The sequence below is a fragment of the Lepisma saccharinum genome, chromosome 19 (genome assembly GCF_977018435.1).
Source record: "Lepisma saccharinum chromosome 19, izLepSacc3.1, whole genome shotgun sequence".
Taxonomy (NCBI): domain Eukaryota; kingdom Metazoa; phylum Arthropoda; class Insecta; order Zygentoma; family Lepismatidae; genus Lepisma; species Lepisma saccharinum.
This window is the reverse complement of record NC_139247.1, coordinates 42,391,167-42,412,530: the sequence shown is the minus strand read 5'-3', so window position 1 is coordinate 42,412,530 and position 21,364 is coordinate 42,391,167. Positions and strand designations below refer to the sequence as shown.

At 36.1% G+C, this 21,364-nt stretch overlaps 1 protein-coding gene across 1 annotated transcript in view; it reads right to left on the bottom strand.

Moving 5' to 3' along the window:
- Positions 1–15,792: 15,792 nt before the first annotated feature.
- Sec20 (vesicle transport protein Sec20) overlaps positions 15,793–21,364 on the bottom strand; it is a 29,011-nt gene continuing 23,439 nt past the window's right edge. Inside the window, exon 5 of the mRNA XM_083140803.1 lies at positions 15,793–20,048. Coding sequence (XP_082996929.1) covers positions 19,861–20,048 — 188 coding nt within the window. The 3' untranslated portion in view covers positions 15,793–19,860. The remainder of the gene's footprint in view (positions 20,049–21,364) is intronic.

Below are 21,364 nucleotides of genomic sequence, written 5' to 3'. Positions count from 1 at the left end.
TGATCCAATATCGGTCCTCATTCATATTTCTTGATCCTTAGTTGTGTTGAACGGTGGAAAAATTCAATATAACAAATATTCTTTGTTATGTGTATTTTGGAGTGCAAAAAATGTATAATATAATGTGATGGCATGTGCATAATAATTTTGAATGCTAAGATTTAGCTTTGGCTTGAAAAATATTAACTAGAGCACAAAGATTCCAAGAATTGAATCGTAGGCTCAAATAGGAATGAACTTGACAAAGAGCAAAGTGATTCACGTGTTGATCCAAGCTTCAGTCAAGTAGTTGTTTCCTTTATAAATGCTAGAATGCATTATGGCTCCAAAATGTGTTCACAAAGGGCTGAATAGTAAGTTCGAGCCGTGACGCTGCGAGTTCAGGAACAACAATTATTTATTATTTATAATTTTTGTGTGCACATCATAATTTATACATTTCTTGCATGAATTCATTTGCGATGTAAAAAAATTATATTCAGCACTCCGTAAATCTGAGGATGTTTGCTTTTCGATGCAGGGACTTACATTTTTGTCTTGTTAGCCGATGTTGCTAGATGAATGGATCAATTCCTAATGGGAAATTTAGATCAGAGGTAACTTACTCTACATGTAGAAAATTATTATTAATATATTTTTTGGCTAAATAAAGATTAATATAAAAATTATGCTCTCAGGTTGAGAATGAAGTTCTGAATGGTGCTTCATGGGTTGATAATAAATAATAATGTTATGTAGGTACATTGTTTATGTAAAAATGGTTCATGTGGTACTTCACTAGATAATAATTGTTAGTATGTCGAACTTGAATTTCATTTTTTCAATATTATTATGTACTAAAAATTCATTAAGCATAGTTTGCTTTGTATTGGTTCATGATGAACAAGTTCTTGATGTATTGTTGGAAAGCAAATATTCAGTTACACTCAATTGATTATAATGCTGAACATGAAAACAGATTGTAAATATAGAGGCATTATATTAATTATTATATGTTAAAAGTCTCAGTAGTGCTCAGATCTGTTGTGGGTTCGTCCCTTGTTGAGCGCCAGTATGACAATAAAAATAATACATTGTCATAACTACATTTGAAAATAGTTAGGCTAAGTCCAAAGTTCCACATTTGTGCAATATTTATAATAATTTAGTCATATGGTTGCTCAAAATTTTATTCAAATAATACAATTAAATGTCTGAAATTACTACTTAAACCTATTCCATTAAATATGATGTTTAAAAAAAAAGCCAATTTGTATATCATGACAAAATTATCAAATTGTGAAATATTCTGAATTCATATTCATAACAGTTATTTTTGACTGACAAAATGAAAAACAAATATTTTAAATCATATGTGTTCTTTCAGACAAGAAAGATATGATACATTCAAATTTATAATTAAATTTATTGAAATTATGTACATTTGCATTGGCATCAAGGTTTATATACAAAGGTCAACTCTTTAAAATTGTTCAATGTATAATATGATGTCATATTTGGTATCAACATTCAAAAAATGGTAATTGTAATCATTAGATAAGTATATTGTGATATACATAGTAAAAAAGCTGTAAAGCAGTTATGGACAAAAATATAAAACAAAAACAATTGAAGATAACTCATACTAAAAAATCTGGCTTGAACTAGTTGCTCTAATACTAGTTGTCTGTGACTTTAGATGGATCTCTGGATGGAAAAAAGATAAGTACAGATTGAGCAATATGGAATGGTGATATATTTGTACAATAATTGTTGCTTTTAAAGCATTAAACTGGGCAATGTTATAATAACTTGGATGTTTAAGTTATATAGAAGCCTTTTATGACTCGAATGAACTTTGAATATGATATAATCATATAAAGATTCGAAAGTTGTGGAATTACACTGATATGCATAAGAGATGCCATGTTGAATTGGAAGCAGTGAATAGGTATCTGTTTTCATCTTCCTTAACGGGCAGGCTTGTAAAAGTTACAGTTTCTCCAATGACTGCTTTGAGGAAGGTCGCATAGAGTGACACTTATATGTTCTACGTTTGGAGGTGATTTGATCAGATGATGAATTTCGAAAACTGAATCTCAGAATTGTAGATACAAAGACTTACTTTATCCTGGAAGGAGATAACAAAGATATATTTTTTTATGTATAGCATTGGTATCTTATAAATGTTCTTGTGAACACATGCATGATTTGATGCTATTGTGATTTTTGTTGTTTCTAGTTTTTTTTTTATTTTTGTCAATATAATAGTTGTAAAGTTGTCTGTGTATGTAAATTTAAATTTCCTTTTCAATGTAGCACCGTAGCTGCCTATTGTGCTGATGCTGAGTTTGAGTTATACTGACAAAGTCGTTATACCAGTTACCTGTAGGTGGTCAATTACAATTTATTACAACCCCCGAGAGCAATGTCAAGGTTTCAGTAGGCAGAAATATTTACAGGATTAAGCACTCAAACATGGTTTCTGGCACTGTATATACTGTCTCTGCCGGCGACTGTTTATATATTGAGGTCCTGGGACACTATGACAAGCTTATACCTCTTTTTATAGAATTAAGAATCAGATACTCTATAATAAATAACCGCTAAAAAACACAATGCCTAACGATATAGTTGGCCATACAAGGCGCGAAGATCACAGCGACGAGATTCTGATGCTTGACGTCAGTCAAAAAATTAAGAAGCGATTTACAAGCTCTACAAACCACACTTAATGCCAGTCTTCAACTTGAGATTACTAATTTACAATCACAATGCATAGACCCTCTTCTTAAAATCGACTCAGAACTTAAATTGCTGCTTCAGAAATACACTGACTTGGCTACACTAGATAATTTTCAGAGTTTAGAGGAGGCCATAGCAGCTCTTCAAGCCAAATTTAAGACTCAGGCTACCAACTCTGAGCAACTGAAACAGCAACTAGAAGAGCAGATTGGTAGTGTCCAGACACAGCTCCAAACAATTGACAAAAGCATAAAGTCCCAAGATGATTTTGATCTAGTGATTTCTACTTTAAAAGAACAGATTCAATCACTACAGATACCTAATCTGGACCCCTTAAACAATGCCATAGCTGAGGTCAAAGAAAAAATTGAGACACTAGAAAATTTTATGAACAACCTACCATCTTCGGATGCTCAGAGTGCTATTACTCGTAGTGTTGCCAACATCAAGCTGCAACTAGAGACATACGAAAATTCAGAGTACCATAACCCATCTTGAGGGTACCATAGCAGCAGTACAAAACAATCTGACAAATGTACAAGAAACTCTGGAGTCCTGTTTACCTGGTATCGTACACAATCTTGCCAGTGTCCAGCAACAGATCACCAAACTTGAAAATCTTAATACCGAATCTGAGCTATCACATTTTCATCACTTGATCGATGATATTCAAACAAAGCTTGAAATTTTACAACAATCGACACCTACTCAGGCAGACATAGCCCTGCTCCAAGATGCTATGCGTAGTGTGGCTGACGCTAGTGAATTAAATGATGTAAAATTGGCCCTTGAGTCTCTGCAGAATACGGTGGCCAATCTGCCTACATCACAGGAACTTAAAAATATTAAAAGAGCCGTACATCTCATATTGAAATCTGAAGACATCAAAAATATTCAGACAGAGATCAAACAGCTTACTCAGACAGTGGCTACTCTTCCAACCAATCAGCATATTAACGAACTGCATGCCCTGTTTGAGGATATCAGAACCCAAGTCCATGATTTTACAGCCCAAAGTTCAAAATTGGCTGTTGTTGAAAATCTGCAGCAAATTGTAGCCAACATCAAGCAACAGCTAGGGACCATAGAATCCAACCAAGCAAATGCTCTGTCTGTTTTTGCCACACAGCTTCAAGAGATTGTGCAACAATACAAAAAACTTGCTGTGGACATAAGAATCAAACCAGGCTACGACGAGATTGTTAGGACTATTAACGAGCATCTTGAATCTGTAATAAGTAGATTGCTTACAGCAGAAAAAAAATAACTGGCCTAATCGAGAATCCTAAGCACACAGTAATCTTTGAATTGTACAGTGTCCCCAACAAATAATACGAATCACCGTTTACACCAGGTGGCAAACTGTATATGTTGTCCCCTGCACAATTTTATTACCAGTTCTTCGTAAGGGGCACACTCAAACCAGTCAAGATCAAATACTGGTTACAACCACAGGCACACCACTACCCTACCTTGTCAATAGCCAATGCTGACAACATACCAAAATTCACCAGTGTGGAGTTAGAGGATTTTACAGACCCCGATACACTAGAAACAGCCTATGCTGAAGATGATGGTTCTTTGGAGTTTGACATACAAATAGGGGATAAGCTGTATTTAGAAAATCCTGTAGTATCAGCTGCTGAACACCCAATAGTTGCAATATTCTTGTTTACATACTATGTCTAGACAAACCATAGTTGATGAGCTACACAGACCAGCCAGACGTAACTATAAGCGACTGCCAGTGGTCACAAAAGGCATAGACGATTTGTGGCAGGCTGACTTGGTTGAGATGGAAGGTGGACAGCTGAAAAACATACACAATATCAACAAGGGCTACAAATATCTACTTACTGTCATAGATACATTTTCGAAATATGCCTGGGCTGTGCCACTCAAATTCAAGACTGGAGCATGTGTTACAGAAGCTTTTAGGACAATCATCAAACAGAGTGGCAGATTACCACGCTATCTACAAACAGATAACGGTAAAGAATTCTATAATTTGGTGTTTCAACAATTTGTTAAGAGCCAGTCAATACGACATTACTCAAGTTACAGCGATCTCAAAGCCTCTATTGTAGAAAGATTCAACAGGACCCTAAAAAGTCATATGTATAAGCAATTTATGCTTCAAGGTAATTATAAATGGGTTGCTATGATACCAGAACTTCTAGATCAGTATAACAACTCGGTCCACACCACAATTAATAAAAAGCCATCTGACGTAACCAAATCTGACGAGCAGCAATTGATCAACACTGTTTACTATCCGAGATATCAGCCAACAACCAGAAGACCTAAATACAAGGTAGGTGATCAAGTAAGGATTAGTAAATATAAACACATATTCGAAAGAGGCTTTACTAGAAACTGGAGCACTGAATTATTTACAGTGGTTCAAGTTATACCTGGGACCCGTAACACATATATAATAAAAGACCATCACAACGAAATGCTCAAGGGCCGATTCTATGAACAAGAACTTAGCAAAACCAAACAGCCTGACACATATCTCATAGAAAAAGTCATCCGCAAAAAAGGCAACAAGCTACTGGTCAAATGGCTAGGTCATCCAGAAAACAGCTGGATCAAAGCAGACAAAGTGATACTATGAACACCTGGGATGTTATAAAGCGACTACCAGAGCCCGAACAGCAGACTAAGAAAAATGGCAATCTGCTACTTGATAATATTCGTTGTCTTATTGTTGGGCCATCGGGTTGTGGTAAGACTACGCTACTGGTTGATAATTTTTTACTGGCACCTAACTGGTTAGACTGGAAAAACAGGCACTTGTACGTCTTTTCTAAGAGCTTAGAACAATTAAAATATCAGCAGCTGATGAAGCTACACGATGGACTGGATGTAGCCACTTTTGACTCAGATGTTAAGCCACTCGATGACTGTCTCGATAACTCTGTTGTTGTGTTTGATGACATTATATTAGATAATCAAAACGAGGTTCGAAATTTCTTTACACAGGAGCGGCACAAAGAGATAGATTGCTTCTACCTGGCGCAGACCTTTTCCAAAATACCGAAACAGCTTCTACGAGACAACAGCAATTTCATATGTGCGTTTCGTCAAGATCATACTAACCTCAAACATACATAACGAGTATGTAGGTGCAGACTTAAGCTACAACGATTTTTCTAAGTTTTGTGGTAGGTGCTGGAACCAGGACAGCTACGAGTTTATCACAATCGATATGACAAGGAAGCCCAATAGTGGTAAATATAGAAGTAAAATCAATGATTTTCTAGACGTAGAGACGTATATAAACAGCCATGAAACGACCAATCGTTGACGATCTTAAATTAAGAGACTATCTTGTAAAACGATTCAAGGGATGGAAATCAGAGAACCGAGGTTTTTATGAACAACACAAGCGCACAGAACAGCCTATTATTGATGCTATTAGTGAACTGGGTAAAAATATCAAAACTGTTACAGAGCAGAACCAAAATTTGATCACAGAGCTTGTGCCGGTAGCTGCTCGGAACATATTAGATTATCCAATCACCCCCCTTTCTAGTATTCATATACCTAGTCCTGTTTGTCCTCAAAGAATCAAAGCTAGTCAGGATCCTATTGAATTGGGCCTTCTTGCTCAAAAATATTTAAGCACACCTAAAGACAACAAAGACGAGGTCTTCGGTTCATACGCTGACACAGAGCGTGACGGTAGCATCATACATAAAATTGGCAATTTTAGAGTTACGTTTATGGGCGATGATCTGATTGTATATTCAGAATCTCATTTTGGAGAAAGAGGCGGTTTTGTTAAGTATCCTGGAACACCTGGATTGTGGGAACTGATGACTCGTAAATGGCCCGACAACTATACAGATCAAGACTATGAGTACTACAAAGAAATACTAATAAAATCGGATGCCCTGTACCAAAACAACGACCCTACACAAAAAAGAGTTAAGTCTAGCAGTGGAGCAAAATATAACAACTTAATCAAGCCCATATGGACACAAATCAAGACAGGTAGCGGGATCAAACAGTACAACACCCTGCCTAAAGAATTTGTCTGGGTTGACGATGTAAGAAAACTAATAGATAGGCTGCTTGTCATAGCTGGCCAAGTAAATGCCGGTATACAACGAAAAAGTCGGAATTATGGATACGATAGCCACCAAATTGTCTAATTTTATAGTCAACGACACTAAGGGCATTGGATATCTTATAAAAATTATTAATACTCTACCGCCTAAATTTTGGAATATCTCTGAGGGTCGGGGGCTGGTTAATGACATCATAAACAAGCTGCCATTTGAGCTACACATACCAGGCTATCAGTATTGTGGTCCCAGTACCAAACTAGACCATAGACTAAACGGAGGGGACCCTGGTGTTAATCCCCTAGATGCTGCTTGTAGAGACCATGACATAGCATACAACACACATATCAATCTTGACAAGCGACATGTGGCAGACAAAAAATTAGAAGAGGCTGCATTTGGTAGATTAGTAAGCAGAGATGCTTCTTCGGGTGAAAAAAATAGCAGCATTAGGGACCACCATAGCTATGAACACCAAACAAAAACTAGGGTGGGGGGTTGTAACAGACTAAATAAACTGGCGCAGCAATAAGTGTTACGACTTAAATTTAAACCACTTAATTAAGCTATGTAATCCCCGAATATGTATATAATAAACCTACGATGAAGGCCAAGGGTGTTATGTATCAGATACCTTATGCAGGTCTTAAATCTCTTGGTACTATCGATAGTTTTTTAACCAAAAAACAGCGCAAAAAAAAAAAAAGCTCTTGTCTTGCCAAAGGCCATGGTATGAAGTTGTTACTTAGTACCCCCCAATTAAAAAAATTACAGCAATCCAGAAAAAATCACATGTGGGTGGCTTTATATTTAGTATCCCGGCTATCTTAGCAGCACTCGGTGCAGTTGGTAGCTTAGCAGGGGGATTGGCTGCCATAGCAAAAACAGTAATAGATGCCAAGAAGAATAAGGCCGAATTAGCTGAACAAAGGCACCATAATCTGGCCATAGAAAAACAAGGCAAAGGTCTTAAAAGAGTCATAAATAAGTTTAAAGAAAACAAGCGCCGCTTACCAACCAAGATATTGAAGCTTTAATCGAACCACTAGGCATCAAAAATTTTAGAGGTGTATACATGTCTGATTCTTTACCAGAACAACCGCTCAAAAAAAATGTGGCATAGTCAATTTGGATATCTACAAAAATCAGGGCACACACTGGATCTGCTATCTTAATATTCAAACAACAAGGCGTTTGTGTTCGATTCGTTTCGGGGGATTCCACCTAATAATGTAGTAAAATATCTAAAATCTCATAATCTATATTACAATGACGATCGTATTCAAAATTTTGAAGATATTAATTGTGGACATCTGTGTTTATCTGTTCTTAGATATCTGTCCCAAATAAATAAACCATCAATTGAAGATTTTCAAAAGCAATAGCTCTTAGAGCATTCTACGGCATGTACTTGATCCCCAATATTACACACCATAACAACACAATCACAGTTGGGGATCAAAAAATTGTCATCACTCCAGGGCAGTATAATATATCTACTTTAAATGCTCAGTTACCTAGTGGTGTTGTCTTAGGTACTATAGCAGAGCTTTTAGGCTTCCAGAACAACACAAAACTTGAACCAGCCATCAAACACACTGCTGTTAATATACCTAAATTCTTGGCCATAGAGACTGTGAATATTCATTGTAATGTGGCTGAGGGTATGATCACCAAATCAGAAGGCATAGGCACTCACAAACAAACTGGCATCATCGCAACATTCAAACCTAACTCTGAATTCATGGAGCCAATCATCTACACTCCATCACCAACATTATATTTTCCTGTGTGCCATAATAGAATCGACTACATTGAGTTGGTGGTCACTAACGAAAAAGAAGAATTAGTTGATTTTGCCGGAGCCACAACAACCACCATCATAGAGATTAATATATAAATAAAATACATACTAAAAAATGGAGCATATCGAAAGCTACGAGCTACAGTCGTTCCCTCCGAACCGTAGGACCTTTGCCAATTTGAATCAGCCCAACACAGAGATTGAGGTTGACCTTGACGTAGGGGATGGCTTTATACACCCCCACAGAGTAGACCTATATATCAAGTTTGATGTTGTCAAGCTCGACGGCACAGATTATTCTGCTAACTCAAATATAAGACTAGTAGACAATTTTGTACCGTATCTGTTTTCTCAAATCGAGATCAGAAAGCATGGTGTTGTCATAAACAGAGTATACTATCCTGGTGTTACATCTACAGCTTTGGCCACACTGAATTTATCCAAGACCGAGGCTTCTTACTACAAAATCGGTGGATTTGAGTCTGGCGATAAAATAATAACTAAGAGCCACACTGTACTGTTTCCGATGCACCTGTTACCTGGATTCTTCTCAGATTACAAAGACATTATGTGGAAGGGTGGTTTAAGAATCACATTTCGAAGAGCCGCCAATGATAATAATGCTTTGATGCGGTACAGTTCATTAAACTCTACTGGGGCGGCTCTGCCTAATACCCTACCTGACGAAGGCAGATGTCTTATTCAGACTATGGAGCTAAGAATCCCGGTTGTTGAATACAAAGCCAGTTATGCTCTTAAATACAAAGCAGATATACTAAAAAATCCACAGGTGCCTTTACAATTTTATACATATCAATGTGTACAGAAGCCTGCCACTGGTAGCTATTATTTATTTATTTATTTATTTATTTACTCAGAGTTTCAGATACAGTCTTATTTGGCCATTTTACACTGAAACATAAGTAGAAACATAAGTAGAAACAAAAAATAACAAAATATAAAAACAATAACAAGATGGGATAGATTTACATGTTCTTGGTCAGTAATATACAAAAATTTCGTTCTGGAAGGAAAATATCTACATTCAGGGGTAGTTTGTTGTAGATTTCTGGGAGCCTGTAAAACAAGGATCGTTGTAGAAGCGATAGCCTAGTGGTTGGGTTGTGGAAGAGTTGCAGGTTTCGCGTTTGCTTTTGGGGTACCCTAAGCGTGAATTCACTGATTAGGAGATCTGTTCTGATTTTGCCATTTATTATCTTGTATAAAAATTTCATGTCAGCTAGATCACGACGAAAGGATGGAGTGTGAATATTCAGAGCAGCCATGGTGTCTGATTTGGATACATGTCGAAAGGAAGGTATTCTATGGCGAACAATTGCAAGAAAGAAACTGAGAACAGAATCTATTCTGGTGAGATTGGTTTTTGAGGCCATTGCCCAAATTGGGGAACAGTATTCGAGGATGGGCGAGATGAAAGATTTATAGAATAAAGCAAGAGATGATGGGTTTTGAATTTTGCTAAATCTGTATAGAAGACCGAGAAGACGCATGGCTTTTTTAGTGGTAGCTATAATATGATAATTAAAAGTGAGTTTTTCGTCCATGATAATACCTAGGTCCTTTTGGGTGGAGACGTTTTGGATTGGATTGTTTTCAATAGAATAAGTAGACAGCACTTTGTTCCTTTTTAGGGAATAAGTAAGGAAAGAGCATTTCTGAGGATTTAGTTCTAAATTCCACTGACGACACCATTTAACTAGTTCTGTGAGAGCATTTTGAAGAATCATCATGTCTTGATGCGATGAGATCTCCTTAAAGAGTTTGCAGTCATCCGCAAACAAAAGTACATTGATAGGGAGGGAGGACAGTTTTTCAGGGAGGTCATCCATGTACAGAAGGAATAGGAGCGGCCCTAAGACACTCCCCTGGGGAACTCCAGACAAAACGGGAAGAAAGTTAGAAGAGGTACCTGAAAGAACAACACGTTGTTCACGCTCATGGAGGTAGTCCTGCAGTAAAGAGAGAAATTTGCCATGGATGTTAAATCTGGATGATAATTTATGAAGAAGAAATTTGTGATTAATTTTGTCAAAGGCTTTCGAAATGTCCAAATATATAGTGTCAAGTTGGGAGTTATTATCAATAGCTTTGGCAGCATGCGAAAGTAAGACAGAAATATTTGTTAGGCAAGAGCTGCCTGGAAGAAAACCATGTTGTGCTGTGTTTATATATGGTGACGTAAATTGAAGTAACCTGTTTTTGACGATTTTTTCACAAATAATTGATAGTGGCGATAGAAGTGAGATTGGTCTATAGGACTTTACACGAATTCGATGCTACGAATTCATTTTCTAGTATACAATATGACATGCCAGATTTTGTGGTGGTGCTGTTTCAGACTGGTCGAGACAACAACCAACAACAAAATTCAAGTAAGTTCGATAACTGCAATATCAAGAACATATATCTTAAAAACGGCAGAAACGAGGTGTTTCCTAGAGAAAATTATAATTTAGACATGCCCAAGGATAATTTTCTTAAATTATACGAGGCCTACACAGCATACAAAAGAGTCACTACTGGCAATACCGACATGTATTACTCACCCGATGAATTCAAAGCAGAGAGACCCATGTTTGTCATCAACACCTCAAAACGCAAGCAGGTTGTAGTTAATGGCAGGACAAATATTAAAATAAGCTGTGAATTCCATGATACACATTATAAACCTGCCGACACCATATGCAGTGTTATTCTTATAGGTCAGAAATCATATGTTTATGATATAAGAAACGAAAGAGTTACAGAGCAATTCTAGAAAGCCTCTGCATAATGCATTGTCTTAGTACTAGATATACAAGTTGAGCCTGGTGCCCAATTAAAATATTTGGGTTAACATATTAATACTCTGAACTGACTGTCAAGTATTTAAGCACACTTTACAGAGTATTACACTAAAGGCAATAAGCTCATATGAGCATCTTGCCTTAGTTTTAAGTGTAGCCAAAACAATGCTACGAGGGGCATATTTTTTACAATCCTATGGACAACAATCTGACAGATGCAGCTTTTTGTATCTGTAGCCAAATCAATCTGAGGGGGTCATACTTTTTACAGGCAATCCCCAAGGGCTTTTTACTAAAGTCTTGGATTAGACAGAGTAGCACACTGTAGGTAATAAGCTTATATAGGCATCTTGACCTAGTTTTAAGTGTAGCCAAAACCAGTCCGAGGGGGGTCATACTTTTTGTGTTCCAGTAATATCGTATTTTATACTACTATTATGTGTATATATGTGTTGCACAGGGAGTGCAAATGGAAGGTAACTAATTCATGCTAGAAAGGTAAATAAAAATAAAAATTATTTACAACTATTTATGATTGATATACAGAGCATTCCCTACAAGACTCGGCGGCAAGCGGCCCAGCATCAGCGCTTGTCTTTCCCAGTGAACAGGTCCGCGACAGTCGCTTATATTAAACCTCGTAAAAAAGTTTAGAGTAACAGGGTCAGTTCTGAATAAAAGTGGAAAGAAAAATTGGGAAATAAAGTATACAAAGACAATCCGCACACCATCCGTGAATTAAAAGAGAGTATTGTACGCGAAATCGGGAGAATTACAGTAGACGAACTTGCACGTGTAAATGCCAATTTCCTTGGGAGATGCCAGGAATGTGTTGCAGCAGAGGAACATCATTTTCAACACCTTCTATAGTCAAGGTTAGTACATAATATGAAAACAGTAATTTTAATAGCCGACTCTAGCGACTGTCACTGACCCATTCACCGGGAAAGACAAGCGCTGATGCCGGGCAGCTTGCCGCCGAGTCTCGTAGCGAATGTCATATAGATATTTTACCTTGTCCCAATAACTAAATTACAAGAAAAAAAAATGTTTTTTTTGTTTCTGTGGCAAATTCTATTTTATTCAGAGAAATTGAATCGAGATTTCCCTGAACCAAGGGAAATTGCCCTTCACATAACACTGCCTCTGCCAAGCACAGCACAGAAAGCAGGAAGGAACAAGTAGTTTTCTTCTGCCAATGCTGTTTGAAGTGGTGGAACTAACCCTGCAGGTCACACGTGCTTTTAAATGGCCCCCACTTCAGCTCCCTCACCCTCCCTGCTTATGGTGCAATGAAGAATAATCAGTGATGTACATAAACCAGTATTTTAAGGTCTTTAAACAATTTACTTAAATTCTGATTTAAAAGCTTGTTTTAATAGTTTGCATAATATACACTGTGTTCACAAATTATTGGACGATTTTATAATGCTACAGTTTCACTGATATTGAACAGACAGGCATGATATTACCACCATGTGAAAGAGGGATGTTTGAAGTTTTGTACTGGCCTTAAATGTATTCTACGTCTGCCCCCACGTGTGACACAGCAGATGTCCAGGCAGTATTCCCATTCTCGCCAGACCTTCTCAAGCATGTCTTGTGTGACATTCCTGATGGCGGTGTTTATGCATTCCGACAGTGATATGGAAGTTGAGGAATATAAACATTGTCTTTGATGAAATCCCACAGGAACAAATTCCTCAATGTGAGGTCTGGTGACCGAGGAAACCGCCGTCAGAGAAGTCGCACAAAACATGCTTGAGAAGGTTTGGTCAGAATGGGAGTACTGGCTGGATATCTGCCCTGCCACATGTTGGGAGCACATCGAATGCATTTCAGGTCTGTGTAAAACTTAAATATTCTACTTTCAAATGATTCTAATATCATGTATTTCTGTTTGTTATTGGTGAAAATATAGTCTTATAAAATCAATAATTTGTGGACATGGTGCATAATGAGCAATTACCCATATATTAACGCTAAATAATAAAAAATAATCATGGAAAAAGTTTGTTTACCTACATGCGATAACATGGAGAATACACCACTTATTTTATTTTTTATTTTCTCACTAGAATATTTTGCTCAATTGCAATAAGTACACTGGAATGGTAACCAAATGTGTTTACTTTCAGACATATTTTCCTACATGTTTCAGCAATCATTTGCATAATTACAATGTTAAGGCTAAATTACTAACCAGAATAGAGTAAGAAACATTAAGTTTGTACATTACATGAAATGATATGCAATTCTATTTCCATAAGGTTATGCATCCCTAATAATTCTGTTATACTAAAAATAACTTTTAACATCTGGCAAAAATACATTTATGTACAGTCTTTTCACAAAATCTTTCAATCTTTGAGCTAAAGAAATGTTTGTGTATTCCTTGCATATGGTAATATGTAAAATAAAGTATAAAAATACAGGTATTGTATAAAAATATAATAATAAATACCTTTGCAATTTTTAACAGAACTCCACATATCGTTAAAAATAGCAATAGCAGCAACATTGTAGAACAGAATTGTAGTTTAGTAGTACTTTTTGTAAATTATACAAGTTTCAATAATACATTATGAATCATATACAATGTCCGAGAAGTCCCTGTACCCTACTTGCATGTATCCTGTTGCGACCATGTTGAAAAATGGCCGGTATTCCATTGCTTGTGAATGATTTCATTTTCATGGTTGGCTTCCGTGCTCTGAAGGTTGTTGCACCATTGTGCTGATGTAAGTGTACATAGTTACAGTGCTGAGGAATGGCTAGTGACGTGTGTGTGTGGGTGCATGAACAACAACGTACAGGGCAAATTATTTACTGCAACACAAAGTAAAGTTCCCAAATATGTTACAATGTAAATAAATAGATACATATATTATAATAAACAAATACGTCATGTGTATATACAGGAATAATATGTGCTATGTAATATAATTTAGGAGTACAGGGACTTCTTGGACACATTGTAGAAGAGACATTGAAATTATAGAATCAACCCATAGTTAATGTTACAAATACTGTCTCATTCATACAGCATATGTGTAGAAGAATGCTGTTAGTAAATTTGAAACAACTACAGGGTGAGCCTAAAAGAAATAGACAGTTTCAAAGTTTCACAGAAACAAGAGTTTAATAATATGGCTGATATACTTACATTGTTGGAAGAGTATGTCCTGAAGTTTACATGCCTAAGTTACAAATGTTCTAGGTGTGACCCTTTCGTAACAAGACCGATATCAGTGTGACAGTCCCTGTTCTTCTCTCCTAGGACTTCCCCCTTGCACAGACAATCAGTTTCCTCGAATTTCTTGCTCCAATCGTAGATGGACTGCTTTGTGGGAGGTTGTTTGCCATACTGTGTTCTAAAATGACGCTGACAGAATTTGTTTTTGCAAATTCAAGCATACAGAAAGCCTTTTCTACCTCGCTAACGCCCATATTGCTCGACTGGCATCAAGGGCGCTCATGTGATACATCATGAAAACAAACGCAAAGTAGAGGTCGTAAACTTGAAGACTTTCTCTACAAAACAGTACTAAATGCTTCCTGATAAAACAAACTGTTTCATCTGTCTATTTCTTTTAGGCTCACCATGTATAATTTGTTATATTCTGTAAAAAGATATAAGAATTTACACCAAGATATTTAGGATAGAAATAAATTGTCACTATGGCAATCTATCTAACAAACCTAGGATTAGCTATAATATATATGTATTGGATTGATGAGTAAAGTCTCTGACAGATTACATTATATAAAATGCAAGGAAAGAAAACCAGAAGGTGGATAATAAATAGGGCTATGCCGATCTGATGTATTGGTTTTGGTACAGACACTTTTGCAGAGTCTATCTATGCTGAAAACTACGCAAAATGCAAAGTTTCCATTTATTTTGTGCCAGAATTGTGTGAAAAACTGTGTTTTGTGATTACATAACATATTCTGATGTAATTCTTGAGTATTTTGAAGCAAAACTCAGGTAAATTTGTGCTTATAATTGGAGTTTGAATACTTATCCACTAATATTAATCAATACTTTGATTAACTTCTAATAGTTACAATTTTCAAGGATTGGTGTGTGGTATCAGCTAAGCCCTAATAATAAATAAGTATAAATAACAAATGTGTGCATATTTAAAAAAAATACAAATTGGTCTCTAGTTTGTGATGAGGGTTCGTTATATCCTATACATACATATATTATACATATTTATTTTGCTAAATGAATTTGTTAGCTAGTTTTCTGTGGATGTGCACAGTAGCAGATATTTATGGGTTGTAATAATCCCACTTGAAGTCCGTGATTTTGTTGTAACCCAAAAGTCTGCGACTGTACAAATTAAACAATTTGGAAGCATCATGTAAAGGAGACTAAGCACATGCCAGTCTAAGTTTACAAACAAACATGCTAGTTAGTTAGATAGGAAATATTTTTTATAAAGCCAAATTGTAACCTTTGGTATGGTCCCAGGTTCAACCCTAAAATTTAACACTGAGCCCCAATCGTGAGAAAAATTTGGAATTACTTGGACCAGAAATACCAGTTGTCAGTCCAGAAAACAGGAAAAAAAATATGATTAGCACATTATTTGTGTGCAAGTCAATGACAAACCTTGAAAGACTGTCGTATCACATGGTTCCATTTTTCTTAAACCAAGTAGCACACAGATTTAACATAAAACCAACATATATTGGTAGTTATGTTATTATAAGGTGTATTTTTCTCAGAAATATTTATTTATTTAGAAATTTGTTAAGAATAGAACTGATTAATCGGTACAAGGTTTTGGTTTACTGGTAGAACTGCCTAAAATTTTAGTCAATATTTCTGTAAACTGAGAGCACCATTCTGTCACTTTTATGAATATAACAGCTTAAATTATGTTCTTCAGTTTTGTAGAATATATTTCTAGTAGGGATGGGACCGATTAATCGGTACTCTATCGGTTTCGGCCGATATAGGCATATCGGTGTATCGGTAAAATTACCGATTATTTTACCGATCTGATATATCAATAAATATCTGATAATTTAGTGCAAAATTCTGCCATTTTGTTGTAATTTTTATGGATAATCTCCATGCCCTACTGTCTAAAAAAGTAAATGTCTAAATATGCAACTTCTCTTTCACTGCAGTCACCTTGAAAGATACATTTATTAAGGAGGTCAATGAACCTTTCAGGTTCTTCAAGGACCATTTCTAATTTTATATCGGATCGGTAGAATATCGGTTATCGGTATCAGTAAATTTTATATCGGCCCATCCCTAATTTCTAGTATGTAGCTTGTTATTGTAAGGTACGGTCCATCAGTCATACATTAATTATAGAGATGAATGAATTATTACTGAACAATTGCATGATAATTGTAGCTCAATCACGAACTGAACCTGAGTCTATATCAATCCATGCCAGTGCTCAGCTTCTGGCCTTCCCCCATCCACCGTCTGCCAGCTAGGGACCTGGAGAATGTTTTTCTTTGCTTCCTTCTTCACACATGGCAGACAGTGTGGGATGAGGTAACAGGGAACAAGCTTTGCACTATGCATACAAGCCCTCCATTGGTGCACGGCGTTCCTAGTCCCATCCCTCCTGCCGAGAAGTCGTCTTAACTTGGCTGAGAATCGGACACAGTATTCTCACACATCATTTTCTGCAAAGAATGAACCCTCAGGTTTGCCGTACCTGTAACATTGTTTTAAGTATTTTAATATATTCAGACAGCGTTTTAGCCTTCCCAACGATTCTTCTTCCATGTTGGGAGACGATGACAGTGTTTTAGCAAATATTTTAGGTTTTTGAGAAGAGGACCTTTCCCCACTGTATCCGAGGATGTTTTTAAACTATCCTTACATTTTTTAATGTTTTGTGCATGTAATGTGCAGGTTCTTTTACATCTTGCACTTTTAATCTTTCTCAAGAGAGCTCTTTACATCCCCTTTTTAACTTTAAGGTAAGGTTTCAGATAAGGGAATATTTCCTCATATCCTTCAAAGGGTGCAAAATGGTCCTTCCCAAAAATTTTAACTCAATCAATCATAATTTCCACACCTTAATATTTGTGTACTTTGTGTCTGTTGAGTTGAGTTGAGTTGATTTGGTGTTTTAAGTCCACTTTATGCACAGTAAGGCTAATCGGGACTGGACCTACAGTTTAAAGTGGGATCCGAACCACTTGTGCCTCCACCGGGTATCGAACCCGGGACCTCTTGATTGCAAGGTGACGAGACACTGCCACTGCACCATCGGGGAGGCCCTTTGTGTCTGTTGAGGAGAAGCCTAGTGATAGAGCATTGGCAAGAACGCCCAATATCCAGGATGAACTTCAATTTTCGTACAACTTTTCAGTGCATTACAATGCGTCTCTGAACACCATAAGCTATTTCAAATACTAAATTCCATGACTTCAGATTTTAATTCAGTTGACTTCAATTAGGTTAGGCTACTTGTATCAGTGAGTGATCCTAAAATTTACATGAACTTTACTTTTACGCTTGCATGAATTATGATAAAAAGATGATATAAAATATCACATCTAATGTTACCAATGAACTGTTATCTTATTATTGGCCAATAATTACTACCTACCAACCTTGATTTTACATATAAGGTAAATCAAGATGAATAGACTTACAATATGGGAAAATCCAGGAAAGTTTTGCAACATATGGCTTTATTGGGACCATGATAATTGATAATGATGATAATGTAAAATCTGTGAATGTAAAATCCTTGGTACTCGGTTGCATCCTCTTTCTTAGTTTACAAGCAGAAGCCATATGTACCAGATAATTAATTTTTATTTGACATTTACACTGGAAGATTCTTTTGCTCAAATACCATGGATGCAAGTTGTCTTAGGAAACAGAAAAATGAAAAAAAAAATGTGTGTTTTGTGTGTGTATAGGAAATTAACTCGGATAAACTTACTTTTCATTTTTCCGCGTAAATTTCTTTCGCGATCAATTTTGCCACCTGTGTACATGCCTGACGAAGCCACCAGACAGGTGGCGAAATCAATCGCGAAAGAAATTTACGCGGAAAAATGAAAAGTAAGTTCATCAGAGTTAATTACCTATCTCCGCGTAACCACCAAACAGATATCTTTAGATACAATGTGTGTATAGGAGTCAAAACACCAAGCAGGCAACAGAAAATACAATCATGTATGTTTATAATAGAATCCCAGGGTAGGTTATTTCAGGTGGGAATTTTTCAGATAATATCCATGCATGGAGTGGCTCTGGGGTTCACCCAGCCTCTAAAAAAAAGGTAGTTATGGAAAACCTTGAGGGGTGAAGGTAGCTAGAGCATGCTGCTGATCACAACATCTTCAACCCTGTCCAATATTCCTTACTGGCATGTTGCAATGTACAAGGGGTAGCTTTACCTATCACCGTCTTTACATTTAACCTTAAGGCTCAGTCCAGAAATGGAGGGAATTTTTTTAATCTCATTCAATAATTTATAACACACCTTTGTAAATATGACATCAACAAAATTTGCATGTTGAAGTTGCAGTCAGTTAAAACTATTACAAGGAACATATTTCAGAAATACATATATTCTTTTCTACATTTTAGTTTTTGATTACGCCCTGACAATATTTAACAAACATTTTGATATTGTACCTGAAAGAATAGACGAGCAGCATCGTGTGTATTTTGTGTGGTTTCTCAGTCAAGAGCAGCTTCAGCTTCAGAATCTTTTCATCATTCATCACCAGGAAAGCTTCCAAGACTTAACTTAAAAATATTTTTAATATATCATTAATCAAGCAAAATAAACAGGTACGCAGATACTTAAAACACGTTTTGTGTGCATATTAATATCTTACTGTGCCTAAAGTCCAGTAACATGAAAATTCTCTTCATTGTAAAATGTTTGCAGTGAATAACCCCATTGACATAAACCACTGAAATAGCCAGTGGATATAAGATAACCGCTAAAAGTGGCAAGGGCAGTTCATGCTCAGATTTCACATCATTAACTGGAAAAGTTTAAGAAACCTTGCTTGCAGGCTTCAGTCATTCTTGTTTCATGCCTAAAAATTGTCTTGTGCCAAGCTTGGCACTTGTCATGGGTTGATAATAGAATGAATCCCTAAACACTATCACTTTAAATTCCTTGTGTGTGCAATTTCTCTATGTATTTAATGTTTTATTTAAATCTATAAATACTTTGAAATTCAGGTGGGCACACTGAACATTATAAGGATGCTCACTCATCCATACACATATCTTGGTTACAAAATTAAAATTGTTACAGGTTTCAAAAAAGACAATTTCTATGAAAATAAACTTCAAAATCTAACAAGTTTCATTTCCATAAAATAATTTTCTAAACATTAAGGCATTCAACAAGGACTTCTGCGTGTGTCTTATTCACAAAGAAACTTCTCACCAATAAATATTCCAGCATCAAGTATCAGGCTTTTCTTAAAATAATCTCTTCTTCACTATATAAGCTACACAAGCGAAAAAGAAAGCCAAAGCAAATATCACAAGTACTTTATCAGTCACTTCCCTGCGCCCATATTTAGTTATCAACTTTCTTGACTGCCCAATCACAATTCCCATGGTTTTAAACTCGTCCTGAGTATCTGTTAAAGTGGATGAGGAGTTTCCTGTAAACAGAAATTGAAGGATACTGAATATTATAGAGGAATCAATATTGCAAGACTTACAGACATTAGCATGCAGTGTTAATTGGACATTATTTAGAGGCATGCATATTTCGTTTTTGATGACAAAACAAAATGTGAAATAACATGCTGTAATGTTCATTTTTCTTGCTTCTAAGGTGTGATGTGTTTTTCTACCCTGTTTTATCACGAAATGATGGGAAATGAATGAACTGCAAAATGTGAAATAGATTCTTAAAACACAAAATTTAGTTTATTTACAGACGTCTGAAGTTTGAATTATCCTGCGAGTTATGCAATTCATAGAAAATTGATTAATTCTGCTGCAAATATTTGAGAGGCAATAAACTTAATACTCTGATAACTACATAAATGTGCTATTACAAGGGATATGTACGTAATAAGTGCAATTTTTAAATCAAATTTAGGATTATATTCACAATTTTAAAACAAAAATGTCATTTTATATACCACTTGTGATCCGATTTTTCACCACTATAACACTGAAGTTTTATTTTATTTACTGCTTTTCAACCCAAAATTGACTGTTTTTGTTCCCAAATTTTGCTTTTTAATTTACCAAAAATATTATCCATTGTCCAGTGCTTTTAACTACAGTTATCCTAACACTTTGTCTCAAGGGAGCATCTCTTGTGCCTCCATGGTGTAGTGGTAACACTGTTCCCTTGTAATCAATGGGATCCAGGTTCGAAACCCGGTGGAGGCACATTGCACAGCAGTTTGGATCCCACTTTAATCTGTAGGTCCAGTCCGGATTGGCCTACCTGTCCATAAAGTGGACTTAAAACAACAATTCAAATCAAATTCAAAAGAACATATCTTTTCTTGTCTTTTGAGCACAGTGCTACCATCTGGGCTCCACAGTCTCACCAGGACTGAAATTTCTTTGCCACCTCTATCCAATTCCCCATTTTTTTGGTAGCCTTGTAAAACAGAACCGAAATAAGATGAAAACTTGTCTAAGTATGCTTGAATCGACTTGCTATAACCCAAAGGTGCCACCAAAGACAAGGGCAAAATTTCCTCAATTTAGTGCAATTTTAGTAAAATTTCAAAACGTTATGCTAGGGTAAAGGATTAGGATGAATGATTTCATTACCAGGACTGTCAAAGGCAACTTTTTGGAAGCGAAAACTAGTTGAAAATGGTGGTTTTTGACATACCTTACTGTTCTGACACTACTGATTGGGATCAGGTCTGTTATTATGAAATATGGTCATTTCAAAAATTCTAAATGCATGCCATATTCAAACAAACTTCATTTGTATTTTACAAAA